General features: G+C 54.8%; 1 protein-coding gene across 1 annotated transcript in view; it reads right to left on the bottom strand.

Annotated features, from left to right (window-relative positions):
- ANTXR1 (ANTXR cell adhesion molecule 1) overlaps positions 1 to 19,125 on the bottom strand; it is a 134,785-nt gene that overhangs the window by 19,399 nt on the left and 96,261 nt on the right. Inside the window, 2 exon segments of the mRNA XM_071579091.1 lie at positions 8,401 to 8,481; positions 18,012 to 18,179. Coding sequence (XP_071435192.1) covers positions 8,401 to 8,481; positions 18,012 to 18,179 — 249 coding nt within the window.

Raw genomic sequence — 19,125 nt, 5'->3', positions numbered from 1 at the left:
CAGCCAGGAATCCCTTCCCAATGTCCCACCTTTCCCTGCCCTCTGGCAGTGGGAAGCCATTCCCTGTGTCCTGTCACTCCATTCCTTGTCCTAGTCCATCTCCAGCTCTTGGAGCCCCTTTAGGCCCTGGAAGGGGCTCTCAGGTCTCTCTGGGAATCCCATCCCATCCCTCCCCACCCTCCCAGCCAACAATCCCTTCCCAATATCCCACCTCACCCCAGTCCCTGCCAGTTGAAATCCATCCCAGTGCCAGTTGAACCCCAAGTCTTTCAGCTGCCTCTGGGCTGGAGCTGAGGAGGGGCTGAGACCCCCAGAGCTGCTGGTGGGACGGAGCTGGAGCTGCCAGGGATGGGCAGGAGCCCTGGAATGGGCTGGGATGGAGGGACCTTGAAGGTCACCCAGTGCCACCCCTGCCCTGGGCAGGGACACCTCCCACTGTCCCAGGGGGCTCCAGCCTGGCCTTGGACACTCCCAGGGATGGGGCAGCCACAGCTTCTCTGGGAATCCCATCCCAGCCCCTCCCCACACTCACAGGGAGGAATTTCTTCCTAATTTCTTCTTTGGAAGCTGCCTGGAATCTGTGCAGAGGGAGAGTGAAGTAGCAAGAAAAGCTGTTCCTTGTGGTTCCAGGAGGATTTGAACTCCATTAACAGAATATTCCAGCTGGTTTTGTAGATCCCCTGCTTAGTGTTCCCACGGCTCAGCCCCAGCACATCATCCCAGGGTTTCTCATGTCACTCCCCACACTTGCTCGTGCCACAGGGTTGAGGTTCTGGTTTGGTTTCACCCCTGAACAGCCCCTCCTGGATGGGTTTGGTTCAAGCTGAGGTCTGGAGCTCATGATTCCCCCACTGCATGGAGAGGTGAGGCCCCAGGGGATGGGGCAGCACCGTCCTGATCTCAGCCCAGACTGAATTCCCTTCCACCTCAGCACTGGGTGGGAAGGGAGAGACAAGGAGCTGTTTCCCAGCCCACTGTGCAGGCACAAATCATCCCCCACCAGCAGGGAAGGTTCAAGGAGAGGAGGGTTGGTGTCCTGAGAGCCTGAATTTGGCAGAAATAAAGAATCCTTCCCTTCCTCAGGTGGGGCAGCAGCCAGTGCTGAGCTCTGGGAACACCCAACTGCTTCAGCAGAGGAAAAGTTACCCAAAGGAATAAAAAGGGCAGGGAAGAAGGACATTTTATGGTCACATGGCAGTGATTCAGGCTCCTTCTCTCTGTCCCCTGCATAGTTTGGGCACAGGGATGATCACCCATCAGCTGGGGATGCTCCAAGGGCTGTCCCACCAATCCTGCTCTGCTGGAGCAGGTCAGCTCCTGGCACAGGTGGCAAAGGTGCCACTGGGACAGGCTGGGCAAAGTGATTCATGTCTGAAATGTGCCCACCTGGACCCCCAGACCCTGCCCCTCTGCACCTGGGCATCGTGTTGTAGCCACACAAGCCCCCCAGGTGCCACCCCTGCCCACCCTGCCCTGGTCCTGCTGCTGCTCCTGCTACTCACTGAGCTCCAACCTTCACTCCCACAGATGTTTGGGAATGAAAACACACGGGATCAGCTGCACTGAGGGGGCAGGAAAGGCCTCTGAGGAATGGGAGGGCTTGGTCAGGGTCACCCAAGGCACTCTCCAGGCTTTGGCTCCCAGTTTGGCACCCAAAGCTCAGCTCTTCCCTCTGCCCTCAGCCCTTTGGGACCCCCCAGCTCTGGAATTAGCAGAGCAGGAATTACAATGAGCAGAGCCATCCACTCCACATGGAGATTTCCTGCAGTGAAAGGTTCACACAATTTGGCTGCAAATGTGTCTTATTTCATACCCTGCCTGTTCTGTTTATTCTAAGAGCAGTTTTATGTCAGCACATGCACACACATTCCTCCTTTCCCAGGAAAAAGAACAATTGTGATGATTTAATGGGGCCATTTTCATGCATTTGGTGGCCTCATCCTCTCATCCCAGTCTGCACTTGGTGGCCTCATCCTCTCATCCCAGTCTGCACCAGAGGCAGATCCAACACAGTCTCAGTTTTATGTGATTCCAACCACCCCAGCACTGGAAAAAACCTCCTCTCTCTGCACCTTCATTAATTTAGGTACAAAATCATCATTACACAAAATCACACATGGGATTATTGAACTTTTTTCTCATATTTATACCCTTCTCCATCTACATTTGCCTGCACAAACACAAAATGAAAATGCAATTACTGCAAAGCAGTAACAGATTAGAATATGATTTGCTCCTTGATTGAAGAGTTCCCCACCAAGGGTGAGCACAAAGCACATTTTAATAACCCCATAAATCCCTGCCAGAACAAGGTTTAACAAGGAAATGCAACTGTCACTTCAAAGAGACACGAATTGTCTGGGCCCTGTGAGTGATTTGCACAAAGAACATTCCTGAGCTCCACTGTAGAAGTGATAAAACCCCCTGAAAAATGTATGTTTTTACATCACCCCATCCAGTGATGTTTCCAGTATAAAAATAACCTCATTAATGCTGCCAGGAATGCAAACCCAGTCTCTTGAAAATGTGAGGAGCCCACAGGAATCCCCTGTGACTGCCTCTTCCTCTCCTTATTGGAGCCATCTGTGTCTGTTGGGAACCTCAGATCATCTGGCTCCAGAATCCCAGAGTTTCACCCCCTTGTTGTGCATCCCAACCTCTCTGGGCTCATTCCCAACAGAGCCTGAGGATCCCTTTGCTCTGGGATGGGAGAGGTGCTGGTAAGAGCCTCCTGCAGGGCAGCCCAGCTTTGCTCCACAGAATCACAGAATCATAGAATAGAACCACAGAATGGATTGGGTTGGAAAAGCCCTCTGAGATCATCAAGTCCAACATTTGATCCAACCCTACTGTGATCACCAGCCCAGGGCACGGAGTGCCCTGGGCTGGTGATCACAGTGGGGTTGGATCAAGAGATGGTGGATTCTCACAGTGGGGTTGGATCAAGACATGGTGGATTCTCACTCAGTGCCACATCCACAGAATCACAGAATGGATTGGGTTGGAAAAGACCTCCAAGATCATCAAGTCCAACCCTTGGTCCAACTCCAGTCCCTTTACCAGATCATGGCACTCAGTGCCACGGCCAAGCTCAGTTTCAAACCCTCCAGGGATGGGGAATCCACCCCCTCTCTGGGCAGCCCATTCCAATCCCTGAGCACTCTCTCTGCAAAGAATTTCTTTCTGCTCTTCAACTTCAATTTCCCCTGGCAGAGCTTGAGCCCATCGTGCCCCCTTGTCCTATTGCTGAGTGCCTGGGAGAAGAGACCAACCCCCACCTGGCCAGAACTTCCCTTCAGGGAGTTCCAGACAGTGCTGAGGTCACCTCTGAGCCTCCTCTTCTCCAGGCTTGTCCTTGCCAGGCTCTGTCAGGGGCTGCAGAGGTCATGGTGGAGCTTTACCCAAGCTGTGGCTCAGGCTGGTGCCAAGCTCTGGGCATGGATCCCTTCCCTCCTGGCACCTCCCCTGGGAGAACTCCCAGCTCTGTCTCCACACCAAGTGGAGTTGGACCAAGGGCTGGACTTGATGATCTCAGAGGTCTTTTCCACTCCAATCAATTCTATGATTCTATTCTATGACTCCATGATCCAACCCTGCCCCCAGTGAGGAAACAGCCCCTCAGCATCTCCACCTTCATTGAAGGCTTCAGGGCACAACCAGCCAAGAGGCAAAGACAAGGAGACATCTGAGGTCACCCAGAGGAGGAGGAGGAGGAGAAGGAGGAGGAGGAGGAGGAGAAGGAGGAGGAGGAGGAGAAGGAGGAGGAGGAGGAAGAGGAGGAGGAGGAGGAGGAGGAGGAAGAGGAGGAGGAGGGGGAGGGGGAGGACTGGAATCTTCAGCCCCCACATCACCCACTGCAGGGAACATGAACTGCAGTTGTTTAGTCACTGTCTGGTGTCGGACTGATGTGACCCCAGGGCAGGGCACATCTTTCCTGAGGATTCCCTGGATCCCTGGGAGCTGCCTGGGCTGCAGCAGATGAGCAGCCACAGCCCCTCAGGGCAGGGCTGAGGTGCATTCCGTGTTTCCTTCTGGGCAGGGAATCTCTGAGCAGCTCAGCTCGTGTGCTGGCAGGGGCTGAAGTCACAGATTATGGCAAGGGATTGCTTCTATATGAAAATGAGGTAACTCTGGGAGCCAGGCCAGCTCCTTCCAGGCTCCAAAGCAAACAGAGATGCCTTTCAGTTATTTTTCATCTGGCTTCACTATTTTATCTTCATCAGTGGGGGAATTAAGGAGCCCATTCGCCAGCACTGAGATCTGCTCCCCTTTGTTCAGGGAAGAGCAGGGAAGTAAGGAGGTACAAACTGCTATCAAAACAGCTCCTCCTTGGAGCTTTTAGGACTATCACGTGGCCAAAGGCTCCTGGCTGCAAATTCTGAGCTCCTCTTCACGAGCCATAAGTTCTGCCTGTGAGGGTTTGAGTGTTCCTGCAGCCTGAGGATGCTCCGTGGGGAGGGGGCTCCATCTGAGGCTGCTGCTGCTCCCTGGGGGCTGCTCTGCTCATCCCTGGCTCTGTTGTGCCCAGGGCATGCCCAGGGCTGGCAGCCTGGGGGCAGCTGGCAGCATGGGCTGCTGCTTTGCTGCTCAGGAGCTCGCGGGGGTTTATTCAGCTCCTGCCGGGAAATCCTCTGGGGGCATCTGAGATGGGGCTGCTGAGCCTGGCACTGCCCTGGGCACACAAAGCAGAGCCCAGCCCTGCTGAGAGGAGCTGGCAGGGGGGTGCTGGGGGCCCTGGCTCCCTGTGGCACCCTGGCAGAGGGTGGCATGGGGATGAATTTGGGCAGGCAGGAAAAAGCTGGAAAATGGAGCTGCCCTGAGCAGCAAGAGCTCAAATCCTGCAGCTTCCCAACCAACCCCTGAGGCCACCAAGGCTGGGTTGGAAAGGGGCATCGAGCCTCAAACCAGCCGTGCCTCCACCTTGAAACACACCACTGGCCTGGAGGGGGCAGAACCAGCTCCAGGGACCCCTTTGCTGCCAGGCTGGGGAGGGCATTCCTTCAGATCCTGCAGAACAGGATCAAATCCCAACTTGTGACCTCTGAGAGCCCACAGGATCCAAACCTGCCAGTGGATGTCTCTGAGCCCACAGGATCAAATCCCACCCTGCCACCTCTGAGAACTCACAGGATCAAATCTCAACCTGCCAGTGGATGTCTCTGAGAACCCACAGGATCAAATCCCAGCCTGACAGTGGGCATCTCTGAGAGCCCACAGGAACAAATCCCAACCTGGCACCACTGAAAACCCACAGGATTAAATCCCAACTGCCAGTGGACACCTCTGAGAGCCCAAAAGGATCCCAACCTGCCTGTGGACACCTCTGAGAGCCCACAGGGATCCCAACCTGCCTGTGGACACCTCTGAGAGCCCACAGGGATCCCAACCTGCCAGTGGATGTCTCTGAGAACCCACAGGATCAAATCCCAACTTGCCAGAGGATATCTCTGAGAGTCCACAGGGCCAAACCCCACCCTGCCAGTGGGCACCTCTGAGACCCCACAGGATCAAATCCCACCTGGCCTGTGGACATGTCAGAGTCCACAGGGATCCCACCCTGCCAGAGGACACCTCTGAGCCCACAGGGATCCCAGCCTACCAGTGGGCACCTCTGAGAATCCACAGGATCAAATCCCACCCTGCCAGTGGGCACCTCTGAGCCCACAGGATCGAATCCCACCCTGCCAGTGGGCACCTCTGAGCCCACAGGATCGAATCCCACCCTGCCAGAGGACACCTCTGAGCCCACAGGATCGAATCCCACCCTGCCAGAGGACATCTCAGAGCCCACAGGGATCCCACCCTGCCAGTGGACACCTCTGAGAGCCACAGGATCAAATCCCACCCTGCCAGTGGGCACCTCTGAGTGCCCACAGGCTCAAATCCCACCCTGCCAGTGGACACCTCTGAGAGCCACAGGATCAAATCCCACCCTGCCAGTGGGCACCTCTGAGTGCCCACAGGCTCAAATCCCACCTGGCCCATGGACATCTCAGAGCCCACAGGGATCCCACCCTGCCAGTGGGTACCTCTCAGAGCCCACAGGATCGAATCCCACCCTGCCAGTGGACACCTCTCAGAGCCCACAGGATCGAATCCCACCCTGCCAGTGGGCACCTCTGAGCCCACAGGATCGAATCCCACCCTGCCAGTGGGCACCTCTGAGCCCACAGGATCGAATCCCACCCTGTCAGAGGACACCTCTGAGCCCACAGGGATCCCACCCTGCCAGAGGACACCTCTGAGCCCACAGGCTCCCTGCTGAAGGTCTGGCAGCTGGTGAGGACCAACCCTGCCCTTGCCTATAGAAAGGTGGGAGCTGACTCAGAAATCACACAGCTGAAGCCAGTGCTTGAAAACTGGATGCTTCTCCTTAGTCTAAACCTGAAGCAGGGGAACAAACCCCACACATTTTTGCTGACTAAGAAAGTGGAAAACCCGAGTTAATTCTGCCCTTTCAGCTGTGTAAACTCCTGCAGTGCTTCACAGAGAGTTCTCACACTGGGGCTGGAGGGGTGACATCACCTGGGGTTGTGTCACTGCTCACACAAACCGCTCACTGCACTCAGAGTGATTAACAACGGGGGGTGGTGTTCTGTCCCACGGGGTTATTCAGGGCAGCCAAACAACCAGGCTCAGAGGGAAAGCAGTTGGAGAGCAGTCTGCCCTTCCAGGAGGGTCTGGGAGTGCTTCTTATCCACACAGGGAATCACAGAATCCCAGACTATTCTGAGCTGGAAGGGACCCCCAGGGATCATCGAGTCCAACTCTTAAGTCAGTCACAGAGTGAGCTGGAGACCAACAGGTATTTCAGCAGCTCAAAGCCTGGGTGTGTTTTGAGCCAGTTCCTCTTTCACACTAAATTCTATTGTACCCAGGTCAGAGATCCTTTGGAGCACAACTCAATCCTAAAGGGCTTAATTTACTCCCAGGGTGGATCAGAGAACACCTGTAGGGGCTGATCCTGCTGGGACACAGGACAATGTGGCCAAGGAAGTGTCACTGGAAGGGGATGGAGCCTCCTGGCAGCTGCACTGGGAGGAACTGCTGGTAACTGTTCCTCTGCTCTGGATCCTCCCAGGCAGAAATGGAAGTGGCATCTGCCATGCAAACAATTTTAGCTGGTTGAGTCAAAGGAGTGATTCACAGGACAGGCTTTCTTCAGAGCCTGATTTCTGAGGGACAACTGCCAGGCACCAGCAGTCTGTGTGTGCCCAACTTTCCTCTCGGGAATCAGGATCAGTGAAGGCCTTTTAGCAAATCTTCCCCCAGATGGAATAAAATATTAAACCTCCTAATTCCCTGATTCAATAAAAATCCTTACAAATGTTGCAGACCTGTGATTCTCCACCAAAACATTGTTTCCTGTGCAGCTGAGTTTGTTGAAGCCTTCCCAGTCCTGCAGCCACTTCTGCTTTGAGACAAACCTCTCCCTGAAGCCACTCCAAGTTCTGCTGTTGATTCACGTCAGAGCTGTGGAATTGGCTCCATAAGACACCCATAGAACTGACATTTTCCACTATGAGGTGAATTTAAGGAAAATCACAGAACCACAGAATATCCTGAGCTGGAAGGGACCCACAAGGACCAGAGTCCAACCCCTGGCCCTGCACAGACACCCAAAAATACCACCCAGTCCCTCAGAGTGTTGTCCAAACCCTCCTGGAGCTCTGGGATTATGGAATAACCTGAGCTGAGAGGGACCCATCCACAGGGATCATCCATCCATCTAAACTCTGGCCCTGCACAGACACCCAACAATCCCACCCAGTCCCTCAGAGGATCATCCAAACCCTCCTGGAGCTCTGGCAGCCTCGGGGCTGTGCCCAAACCCTGGGGAGCCTGGGCAGTGCCCACCACCCTCTGGGGGAAGAACCTGTGCCTGAGATCCTCAGAATCAGGGAATGATGAGCAGGGAGGGACCCACAGGGATCATCCATTCAACCCCTGGCCCTGCACAGACACCTCAAAATCCCACCCTGTCCCTCAGAGGATCATCCAAACCCTCCTGCAGCTCTGGCAGCCTCAGGGCTGTGTCCAAACCTTGGTCAGTGCCCACCACCCTCTGGGGGAAGAACTTTCACCTGAGATCCATCCTACCCCTGCCCCTGGCACAGCTCCAGCCATTCCCTTGAGTCCTGTCAAACCCTGCAGGTATATCCCTCCCTATCAACCAGAGTTGTTCCTGCAGCTGATGGAGAGCAGCTCTTTGCTCCATGGCTGTGTCCCTCCCTGCCCCTGCACAGCTCATCCCTGAGACTCCATCGGCCCAGCCACCTGAGCTGCAGCTCCAAACAGTGCTGAGTGATGGTTTCTGAGCCGTGCTGGGTGTGTGCCCCCCGTGCCAGGCCCCTCAGGAGGGCTTTGCCCTCCCTGTGTGAGGTGTTTGGAGCACAGTACCTTGTCCCCGGGCTGGGGGCGCATCACGGACACTCGGTCGTAGCCTTTCCGCAGCAGGACCCAGAGAGCATCCAACTTCCCCTGCAAGCAAAGGAGAGACAGGGTTGGTATGGGCTGTGCCAAGGGCAGGGCAGGGGCAGCCCAGCCTGGACCCACACAGGTTTCACTCAGTCATCCCAGGGCTTGTACAGGGTTGTGTTGGGAATGTTCAGCCTGGAGAAGAGGAGGCTCAGAGGTGACCTCAGCACTGTCTGGAACTGCCTGAAGGGAAGTTCTGGCCAGGTGGGGGTTGGTCTCTTCTCCCAGGCACTCAGCAATAGGACAAGGGGGCACGATGGGCTCAAGCTCTGCCAGGGGAAATTGAAGTTGGAGAGCAGAAAGAAATTCTTTGCAGAGAGAGTGCTCAGGGATTGGAATGGGCTGCCCAGAGAGGGGGTGGATTCCCCATCCCTGGAGGTGTTTAAGATGAGACTGGACATGGCACTGAGTGAGAATCCACCACATCTTGATCCAACCCCACTGTGATCACCAGCCCAGGGCACAGAGTGCCAGAGTGAGCCCAGTGGGGTTGGATCAAGGGTTGGATTTGATGATCTCAGAGGTCTCTTCCAACCCAAGTGAGAAGAGCAACGAGGCTGGAGGAGGGACTGGAGCACAAGTGCTGTGGGGAGAGGCTGAGGGAGCTGGGGGTGTTCAGCCTGGAGAAGAGGAGGCTCAGAGGTGACCTCAGCACTGTCTGGAAGTCCCTGAAGGGAAGCTGTGGCCAGCTGGGGGTTGGTCTCTTCTCCCAGGCACTCAGCAATAGGACAAGGGGGCACGATGGGCTCAAGCTCTGCCAGGGGAAATTGAAGTTGGAGAGCAGAAAGAAATTCTTTGCAGAGAGAGTGCTCAGGGATTGGAATGGGCTGCCCAGAGAGGGGGTGGATTCCCCATCCCTGGAGGGTTTGAACCTGAGCTTGGCCGTGGCACTGAGTGCCATGATCTGGTAAAGGGACTGGAGTTGGACCAAGGGTTGGACTTGATGATCTCAGAGGTCTTTTCCAACCCAATCCATTCTATGATTCTGTGGATGTGGCACTGAGTGAGACTCCACCACGCCTTGATCCAACCCTACTGGGAGAATCCATGTCTTGATCCAACCCTACTGTGATCACCAGCCCAGGGCACGGAGTGCCCTGGGCTGGTGATCACAGTGGGGTTGGATCAAAGGCTGGACTTGATGATCTCAGAGGGCTTTTCCAACCCAATCCATTCTATGATTCTGTCAATTAAAACTGGTGACATTTTGGTCTGTGTTTTTGCCAATGCCACCTGTGAAAAGATTTATCCTTTCCCTGCCAAGTTCCAGGGAACAGAAGCTGATACAGTGAAGGCTTTGCCCTTGAAGGCAGAGTTTGCATAAACTCAAGTTACTTGAGTCTCTCCTATTGGTTTGACAGCCCTGGGAGGAGAGTTGGGGAGGAGAGAGCAAGGAGGAAGAGAGAGAGGGAGAGAGAGAGAGTAAGAGAGAGAGCAGCAGGGTCTGTGACCTCTTCCTGAGGGGTGGTGGTCTCAGTTCCCTGGACAGACATCTCTAACAGGCTCAATAAAGGTGTGAGGGCTCATGCTCTTGGTATTGGTAGTTTTTCCCCACTGCTGCCAGCCAATGCCTAGAGGATGAAGCCCCTGCCTTGGGGGGAGTGTCCTGAGTTGGTAGGACAACCTTAGGTGAGTAACTCTGGTCAGTGGGTGCTGACATGTTTGGGTTTATTGCTTTAGTCTCCCTCCTTCTCTCTCCCTTCTCTTTGGCTTCCTGCTATTGGGTCCCTCCTGTTGATAAAGATTCTGTGTTTTCTGAACTCTCAGTGGTGCTCAGCCTCACTTTTCCAGCAGCTGTAGAACCCACCCTGTTCCAAGGTGCTGGAGAGCAAAGTTTTGTCCCACAGAAACTTGCTGCAAGTGCAAAGGAAGAGCTTTCAGTGTCCCTGTATCCAGCCTTTCCAAGGGTGAGATGTCTGACAGACAACAGTCTGTGTGTCCAACCTTCCCAAAGGTGAGATGTCTGACACACAACATCTCCCTCTATCCAACCTTTCCAGAGGTGAGATGTCTGACACACAACATCTCCCTGTATCCAACCTTTCCAAGGGTAGGGTGTCTGACACACAACATCTCCCTCTATCCAACCTTTCCAGAGGTGAGATATCTGACACACAACATCTCCCTGTATCCAACCTTTCCAAGGGTAGGATGTCTGACACACGACATCTCCCTCTATCCAACCTTTCCAGAGGTGAGATGTCTGACATACAACACCTCCCTGTATCCATCTTTTCCAAAGGTGAGATGTCTGACACACAACAGTCTGTGTGTCCAACCTTCCCAAAGATGAGATGTGTGACACACAACAGTCCGTGTGTCCAACCTTTCCAAGGGTAGGATGTCTGACACACAACAGTGTCCCTGTATCCAACATTTCCAAGGGTGGGATGTCTGACACACAACAGTGTCCCTGTATCCAACATTTCCAAGGGTAGGATGTCTGACACAACAGTCTGTGTGTCCCACCTTTCCAAGGGTAGGATGTCTGACACAACAGTCTGTGTGTCCCACCTTTCCAAAGGTAGGATGTCTGACACACAACATCTCCCTCTATCCAACCTTTCCAGAGGTACTGAGTGACTCAGAAGCCACCTGGGCTGAGGGAGAGACCAGCACCTCCTCAGCTCCTGCCAGAATGCTAAATCAGAGCAGAAAGCCACTGGGGGAGCTCATATGATGCCTTTCCAGGAGTTCTGTCTCCTCCCCTGGCTGAGAGTTTGTTTCCAGCTCTGGTGGTCCCTGTGACATGGCAGAAGTGACTCTGATTTATGTCTCTGCTGGGGAGAGCTGAGTGAGAGCCCCCGTGCCAGGGCAGCTGAGTGCCAGTGCTGAGTGATGGCCATCAGTGCCACCTCATGGCGCTCACCCAGACCCACCCCATGTGCCAGCTCACATTTTCCAGGCAGTAACCCCCCTGTTCCAAAGCCCTGCAGCCCCAGGAGCTCAGCAGCTGCCCTGCAGTGCCACCCACACAGCAGTGCTGAGGAGCTGCTCCCTCCTGGGTGGTCTCAGCCCCAGCAGCCCCTCCCCAAAGGTGCCCAGACCCACAGGGGCTCTGCTGAAGCCCAGCCTGGTGCAATCCCTTGCTGGCAGAGGGTCTGGTTGATTTGGGTGGTCCCTGGTGTGGCTGTGCTGCCTCCCTGGGCTTCAGCAGCCACACAACACCCCAAGGCTGTGCTCACTCTGCAAAGGAGCCACGAGGAGCAGCCCAGCAGGGAGAGCCACCAACCCACGTGCTCTGGGACCTGCATGTGCTGCTGGAGGGTTCCTGCTGCATCCCCACTCCAGCAGGCCAGGCCTTCACCTCCCCTGTGGGTTCAGCTCCTGCGGGAGGGTTTGCACAAGGGCAGCACCTTGGCTGGGTCAGGGGAAAGCTACAGGTGTGTTACAAGCTCAGGATTAATTCATCAGACTCTTTATTTGAGCCTCTCTCTGTTAAGTGCAGGATATGGAAAGATTTGTGAACATTTCTGGGGAAGGTTGAGAACAAACAGCACTTATTGATGTTTCCCTAAGTATTGTTCCAAATGCTCCAATTGCTGTGATGTTGGAGCAGGAACCATGAGCCAGGAACAGCCAGGACACTGCACTGGCCCTGCAGAGGCAGAGACAAGTGTCCCAGTCCAGCAGGTGGGCCCAGTTTGTCCCAGTGTGGGGGTGCCCAAAGCTGGGCATTCCAAACCCTCTGGGCCATTGCCCAGCAACTGTTCCCAAGGGCCCATTGGCAGCAGCTGCCCAGGGCACAGCTGAGCCCTCAGGCTGGGAGCTGGCTGGGAAAGAAGCCTGGCAGAGGAGCTGGGAGAACTGCCCTGCAGGGACTCCTTGGCACCTCCACACCCACCTGAGGGCTCAGCTCTGCTCAGGGGCCAGCAACGAGTCCAAAATCCCCCCTGAGTGCCAGAGTCAGATCCCCCAGGGTGGAACTCCCTGCCCTGGGGGAGGCACTGGGGGCTCCCACCCAAACCTGAGGGGAGGCAATCTGGGGGTTTGGGGACCTCTGGGACCACTCCTGGCATCCAGAGCAGGAGCAGACCCTGCACAGGAGGAGCCCCCCACTCTCCACCAGACTCTGCCATCATCTGCACCAACAGCTTTGTCCCCTCCTTTGCCTTTGGCCTCGGGGGAACCACGTGGGGCTCAGCACAGGGGCCACCAAACCCCCCTGTGTTTGTGCCCCAGGGGGCTGGGTTAGACTGCTGGGCTTGGGGGTTAAACCCAATTGCTCTTTGTGCCACTGCATTGATTGCAATGTTGTTATTAAATTGTAGCTCTGACTTATAATCTCTCTCGTGGTGGGTTCATTTCTCCTGCTGGTTCACCTTTAAACCAGCACAACAAGATATTCTGAGGATGCACAAAGTTGTCCCTTGGTACAAAACTCTTTTCTGCAGGTGAGAGGATCAGAGCCAAAGACTGGCCCAGAAACTGCTCCCTGGAAACAAAGGCTACAGAACTCCTGTGATGGCAGAACTGCCTCTTGTGGCTGTTGTGGGACAGGATTGACCAAAGGAAATGTCCCCTGGATGCTGCAGAGTGGTGGGGAAAGGTGAGTGGCTTCATGAAGAAGGCAGGTTGTTCTCCTCAGAGTCTGGGTGGTGACCTGCAGTGTCTGTGAGGGCAGGACCTGCAGCCAGGGTGGGTGGGAGGTCCTTTGTCACCTGGTTCCTTGGTGTCTGAACACTCCCCATGGATGTTCTCCCTTTCATGGGGAGAATCTTTCTCTTCCCTTTCCGAGGAACCATCTGGGCCATAATCCTGTCTGAGACCTCTGCTCCTCAACCAGTGTGTGGAGCCAATGCTTCAGAGCTGGTCTGGGAGCTGGAGACATGGGTGGAGACACTCAGACAGACAGACAGACAGGATGACTGCAGAGAACTTGTTTCCATGGGATACTGGGAAAGACTGGCCAAGGTGAGAGCCAGGAAAGTCTGTTACTCTCAAAGGAAGCAGCAAGAACCTTCTCTGTCAGATTCTTCTGCATCTGGACAGCAGAACCCCTGAGACCTGGGGGAAGCCATCCCTTCCATCCCAACCCACCTTCTGCCCTACAGCAGAGCTGGTGGAAGCTCTTGATCTCCTGTCCACCCTGACAGCTTCAGAAATAAGTACCTTTTTCTTCCATTTTTCCTTTCAGAGGCAAAACGACAACTTTCCATGGAACAAAAAAGTCCTTTTTGCTCTGCAGTCCTGATTTCCAGGAGCCTACCAGGATTTCTTGGGAAAAGCCAAGAGCTCCATCTCTGGGAGTCTGAATGGAGCCTCAGGGTCTGCCTGAGACATCTGGGTGGAGGGAAGGGAAAGGATGGAAAGGATCCTGTGGAAAGGATGATGCTGGTTGAGGAACTGAAATGGCAATGAATCCATTTGGAAACACAAACCCTTCTGTGCTCTCCAGTGCAGGGGCTGTGCCTGTGCCTGGGAACTCCTCTGCAGCTGAGGAACAAGGGCACTTGGAGAAAAAGAAAGGTCTGGGGGCAAAAAAGCCTTGGGTCCTACTAGGTCTGAGGCCCAGAAAAAAGAAACAGTGAGGGCAGATGGCAAAGGAAGGAGGGACAAGGGCTGGAGAAGGTGGCAGGGTCAGTAAAAGCTGGAGGGGCCTCCATGGAGGGGTCCCTGGGGTTTCTTTTGGACAGCAACACTTGTTGCTTCAGCCTGAGGTTGAGGTGAGGTGGGGGTGGGTCTCCTGTGCCACAAAACAAGGGTCAGGATGGGAGGGAACAGCCTCAGGTTCTGCCAGGGGAGATTTCAGTCTGGATCTTGGGACAGATGTCTTCACAGGCTGCCCAGGGCAGTGGGGGGGTCACCATCCCTGGAAGGGTTCAAAAGTCACGTGGATGTGGCTCTTGAGGACGTGGTTTAGAGGTGACTGTGGTGGGGGGGATGAGTTATGGCTGGGCCTGATGGTTTTAGAGACCTTTTCCACCCTCCTGTGGTTCTCTGATCCACTTCCACCCACATTTTGTGCTGTCCCTCCCTGTCAGAGGAACTGAGGGCTTGGAGAGTTTCTTAAGGAGTTTTTTGGTTTGTCCTTCCCCTTGGACTGCCTGCCCTGACTTGTCAAACAGCTGAAATGACATTTTAAAAGGGAGATAATCCAGTTGGTGCCGTGCTAAGGAGTCCCAGCAGCAACTCAGAGTAACCACAGCAGGAACCACAGTCTGCTGAGTGTCAGTAGCCACATTTGGGAGCAAATCAATCTCTGGAGCTTTGCAGAAAATAATCTCTCCACTCTCAGCTGTCTGCCTGCTCACAGACATTGCTCTGGGAAGGTGAAACAACAGAGGGAAGAAGAACTCCATCACAGAAACTCCAAAGGGCTGAACATTCCAATAAAGGCTGGCACTTGTGCAGAAGGAGACTGGCCCTAAAATGTGACTTTCCTGGCTCTGTGTGAGATCCAAACTGCCTTGTTTTGCTGCTCCTGAGGTTCAATTCCTTGCCCTTCTCCTTTAACAGCGATTTCAGTTGCATATTTATCTGCCTCCCAAAGAGGTGTTTGCACTGGTGGAAGGGCAGGAAATTCAACATCTCCTTTAACCCCAGGAGCCAAGTGCACTTGGAGCACGGGGATGAGGGAAGGTCCAAGCTGAGTGTCAGCATCCAATTCCCTGTGGGTGAGGTCTGGCAGAGGGGGAAATATTCCCCCCAACAAGAGATGGAAGCCTCTCTGTTACTTTAAACCAGGACAGAGCAGAGAGGGATGGAGCCAACCCAGCAGTGCTGCCCTGGGTGATTGATGGTCCAGCCCTGGGTGATGGTCCAGCCCTGGGTGATGGTCCAGCCCTGGGTGAGTGATGGTCCAGCCCTAGGTGATGGTCCAGTCCTGGGTGAGTGATGGTCTAGCCCTGGGTGATTGATGGTCCACCCCTGGGTGATGATCCAGCCCTGGGTGATTGTCAGCAGAGAAGGATGGAGCCAACCCAGCAGTGCTGCCCTGGGTGATGGTCCAGCCCTGGGTGTTTGATGGTCCAGCCCTGGGTGATGGTCCAACCCTGGGTGATGGTCCAGACCTGGGTGATGGTCCAGCCCTGGGTGATTGATGGTCCAGCCCTGGGTGATGGTCCAGCCCTGGGTGATGGTCCAGCCCTGGGTGATTGATGGTCCAGCCCTGGGTGATGGTCCAGCCCTGGGTGATTGATGGTCCAGCCCTGGGTGATGGTCCAGCCCTGGGTGATGGTCCAGCCCTGGGTGATTGATGGTCCAGCCCTGGGTGATGGTCCAGCCCTGGGTGATGGTCCAGCCCTGAGTGATTGATGGTCCAGCCCTGGGTGATGGTCCAGCCCTGGGTGATGGTCCAGCCCTGGGTGAGTGATGGTCCAGCCCTGGGTGATGGTCCAGCCCTGGGTGAGTGATGGTCCAGCCCTGGGTGATGGTCCAGCCCAGGGTGAGTGATGGTTCACCCCTGAGTGATGGTCCAGCCCTGGATGATGGTCCAGCCCTGGGTGAGTGATGGTCCAGCCCTGGGTGATGGTCCAGCCCTGGGTGAGTGATGGTCCAGCCTCGGGTGATGGTCCAACCCTGGGTGATGGTCCAGCCCTGGGCAGCTCCAGGTTGTCCCTCCTGCCCTCCAGGGCCCCCTGAGAGCTTCCCTGGCTCATGCCATGCAAGTTCATCTCCAGGTGCCCCCACCTCCAGGGCAGGAGCTTCTCCAGCAGTGCTGAGGAGCTTTGCCAGTTCTGCTGGTTCCTCCCAGCACAGGAGAGCAACAGCAGGACCCTGGGCCATGGGACTGATCCCTCCTGGCTTTGCTGGGTGCAGCTCTCCCAGCTCCACACGTGTCTCTTTGGGTGCAGCTCAAGAAGGGGCGTGGTGGCAATTAATTATTAGGTAAATTCTTGTCCAGGCTAAATGCTAATCCTAAATCCTCTCCAGATGTGGAACACCCCAAAGTTTTGGGAGTGTTTGGATACTGAGCCTTGGATTGGAACTGTCCTTATCCTGGACACACTTGGAATGGTGGAGAAGAGACATTTTTAAAGGAATTAAGGATATATATCACCCCTGAGATATTCTTAATATCTGCAGGCCCCTTTCTAACAGAGTCCCTGTTGTTACAAAGCAAAAGCTGTTCCAGAGTGAGAACTGAACCTGAGCCCTGCATGCATTGGGTTTCCTCTCCAAGCCTCTCTTGAACTTTGGAGAATTTCCAGCTGGGACACAGTTCTACAACAAACCTGACTCCTCCTTCCAGGTCTGATCTCCCATCAGGCAGAATTCCCTGAGGATTCACTGGAAGTCTCCTGTAACCCAAGAGCTTCAGTGGGGAAGGGGAGAGACTCAGCAGCACCTTCTGTGGGAAAGGCCCCAGCTCTGAAGGAGGTCAGGGAGTTGCACCCACAGAGGTTCCATCCTCTGACACCCCTCTGAGATGTTTGTGTGCATTAATGAGATCCCCTCTCAGTCTTCTCTTCTCCAGACTAACCAGGCCCAGCTCCCACAGTCTCTCCTCATCAGAGAGATGCCCCAGGCCCTTGATCACCTTTGAAGAATGAGAGAATCAGTTGGGTTGGAAGAGACCTCCGAGATCATCAAGCCCAACCCTTGATCCAACTCCATTGTTATCACCAGATCAGAGAATGAGTTGGGTTGGAAGAGACCTCTGAGATCATCAAGCCCAACCCTTGATCCAACCCCACTGTGATCACCAGCCCAGGGCACTCTGTGCCCTGGGCTGGTGATCACAGTGGGGTTGGATCAAGACATGATGGATTCCCCCAGTAGGGTTGGATCAAGACATGGTGGATTCTCACAGTGGGGTTGGATCAAGACATGGTGGATTCCCCCAGTAGGGTTGGATCAAGACATGGTGGATTCTCACAATGGGGTTGGATCAAGATGTGGTGGATTCTCACTCAGTGCCCCATCCAGTCTCATCTTAAACACCTCCAGGGATGGAGAATCCACCCTCTCTCTGGGCAGCCCATTCCAAGGCCTGACCACCCTCTCTGCAAAGAATTCCCTCCCCATATCCAACCCAAACCTGCCCTGGCACAGCTTAAGGCCGTGCCCTCTTGTGCCATTGCTGGTTGTGTGGGAGAAGAGCCCAACCCCCCCTGGGTCCAACCTCCTGTCAGGGAGTTCCAGACAGTGCTGAGGTCCCCCCTGAGCCTCCTCTTGTCCAGGCTGATCATCCCCAGCTCCCTCAGCCTCTCCCCACAGGGCTGGGGCTCCAGGCCCTTCTCCAGCCTCGTTGCTCTTCTCTGGAATTGCTGCAGCCCCTCAATGTCCTTCCTACAGAAGCTGCTCTTGATTTCCTGCATCTCAGGGAACAGGCAGAGTGGCCCCCTGGGAGTGCAGGTGAGTCTGGGAACCCTTCACAGAAGCTGCTCCAACATTGGAGGAGATCAGGATCCTGCTCTGCTCTGAGAGAGAAAAGCAACCCCCAACCCTGCCCAGCCAGGTGGTTCCTTTGGACAGCACGTCCCCAGGCACAGGTTTGGGGCAGCCCCTCAGCACAGCCACCCCAGCACCCCTGGAGGTGCCAGGCTCATGGAGAGCCTCAGGTGTGCCCACCCTGAGGCCGGACCCACCTTGATGGGCGAGTACCACTTGCGTGGCGAGGAGGGTCTGCGCATGCTGCTCGCCAGGCTCCTGGGCTCGGGGAACTCGTACTCCTGCTCTGGCATCTTCACCCGGGCATTCTTGGCTTTCTCCAGCTTGGCACCTTCTTCTGTGGAGCCCTTTTCTCCCCAGCGCACCTGGAAAGGCACCAGGTGTCAAAGGGTTCCTTCAGGGCATTTTTCTCACCCTACCAACACAAAGGTTTTGGGCGGTGAAGTGCCAGGACTGAGAACAAAGGAGTGGTTGGTGGCTCCAGATTCCAACTTAATGGAGGGGTGAAGGTGAGAAAACAGACTCAGTGAACCTGGGAGGGGGAGAGGCTTTTCCTGGGTGCTGCTTCACTTTGGGTTTGGGCAGCTGCTGGGACAGAGTCACTGTTTTGCTGAGCTGGTGAGAGCTCCTGGCTCTGCTCTTTGCCTTCCCACCACCCCCCTTCATCTCTGGGCACCCTGAGCTTGAGAGAGAGGAGAGAGGAGGGTCCCAGCTGCTTCCTGGGGACTGACTTCGACTGCAAGGAGATTTCTGGGAATTATCACCAATCCTCAACTCCCAGTGCCTCCTTCTTTTGAACAAAGGACAAGGAGAGAGAGAGATTCTGCTTTTCCCCCACGGGAAAGGCTCCATCCTGCACCACATGAGTGTTCACCCCTTGTCTCTGCCTCGCTGGGAACAGACTGAGAATTCCCCTCACAGCCAGCCCAGGCTGGCACTGACACTGTCCATAAATATGATTGCAGCAGGAGGAACCTGCAGCTTTAGGGGGGTTGTTGGTTTTTCTTTTTGGTGCTGGGGGAGTGGTTTGCTCTGGTCTGTTCATAGTTATATCTATATCTATATATAGTAGTTAAGAACAGTTATCCTTCTTATACACATTTTCTAATTAAAGTTTTAGGTATTTTCTTGATTTAATAAGAGGTAACATGATTATTGAGGAGGAATCCTGTCCTCTGGTCTCGGTAAACATTTTGGTTTCCCTCAAACTAAGACAACAGGACACATCAGAGCAGGACCTGCTGCAGCCTCAGCCCTGCTGGGACAACCAGACCCTCTCCTGTGTCTTCCCAGTGTCCAAGCCCAGGCTGA

Source organism: Pithys albifrons, chromosome 29 (assembly GCF_047495875.1).
Source record: "Pithys albifrons albifrons isolate INPA30051 chromosome 29, PitAlb_v1, whole genome shotgun sequence".
In the NCBI taxonomy this organism is placed as follows: Eukaryota; Metazoa; Chordata; class Aves; order Passeriformes; family Thamnophilidae; genus Pithys; species Pithys albifrons.
This window is presented reverse-complemented; position numbering and strand designations above follow the sequence as displayed.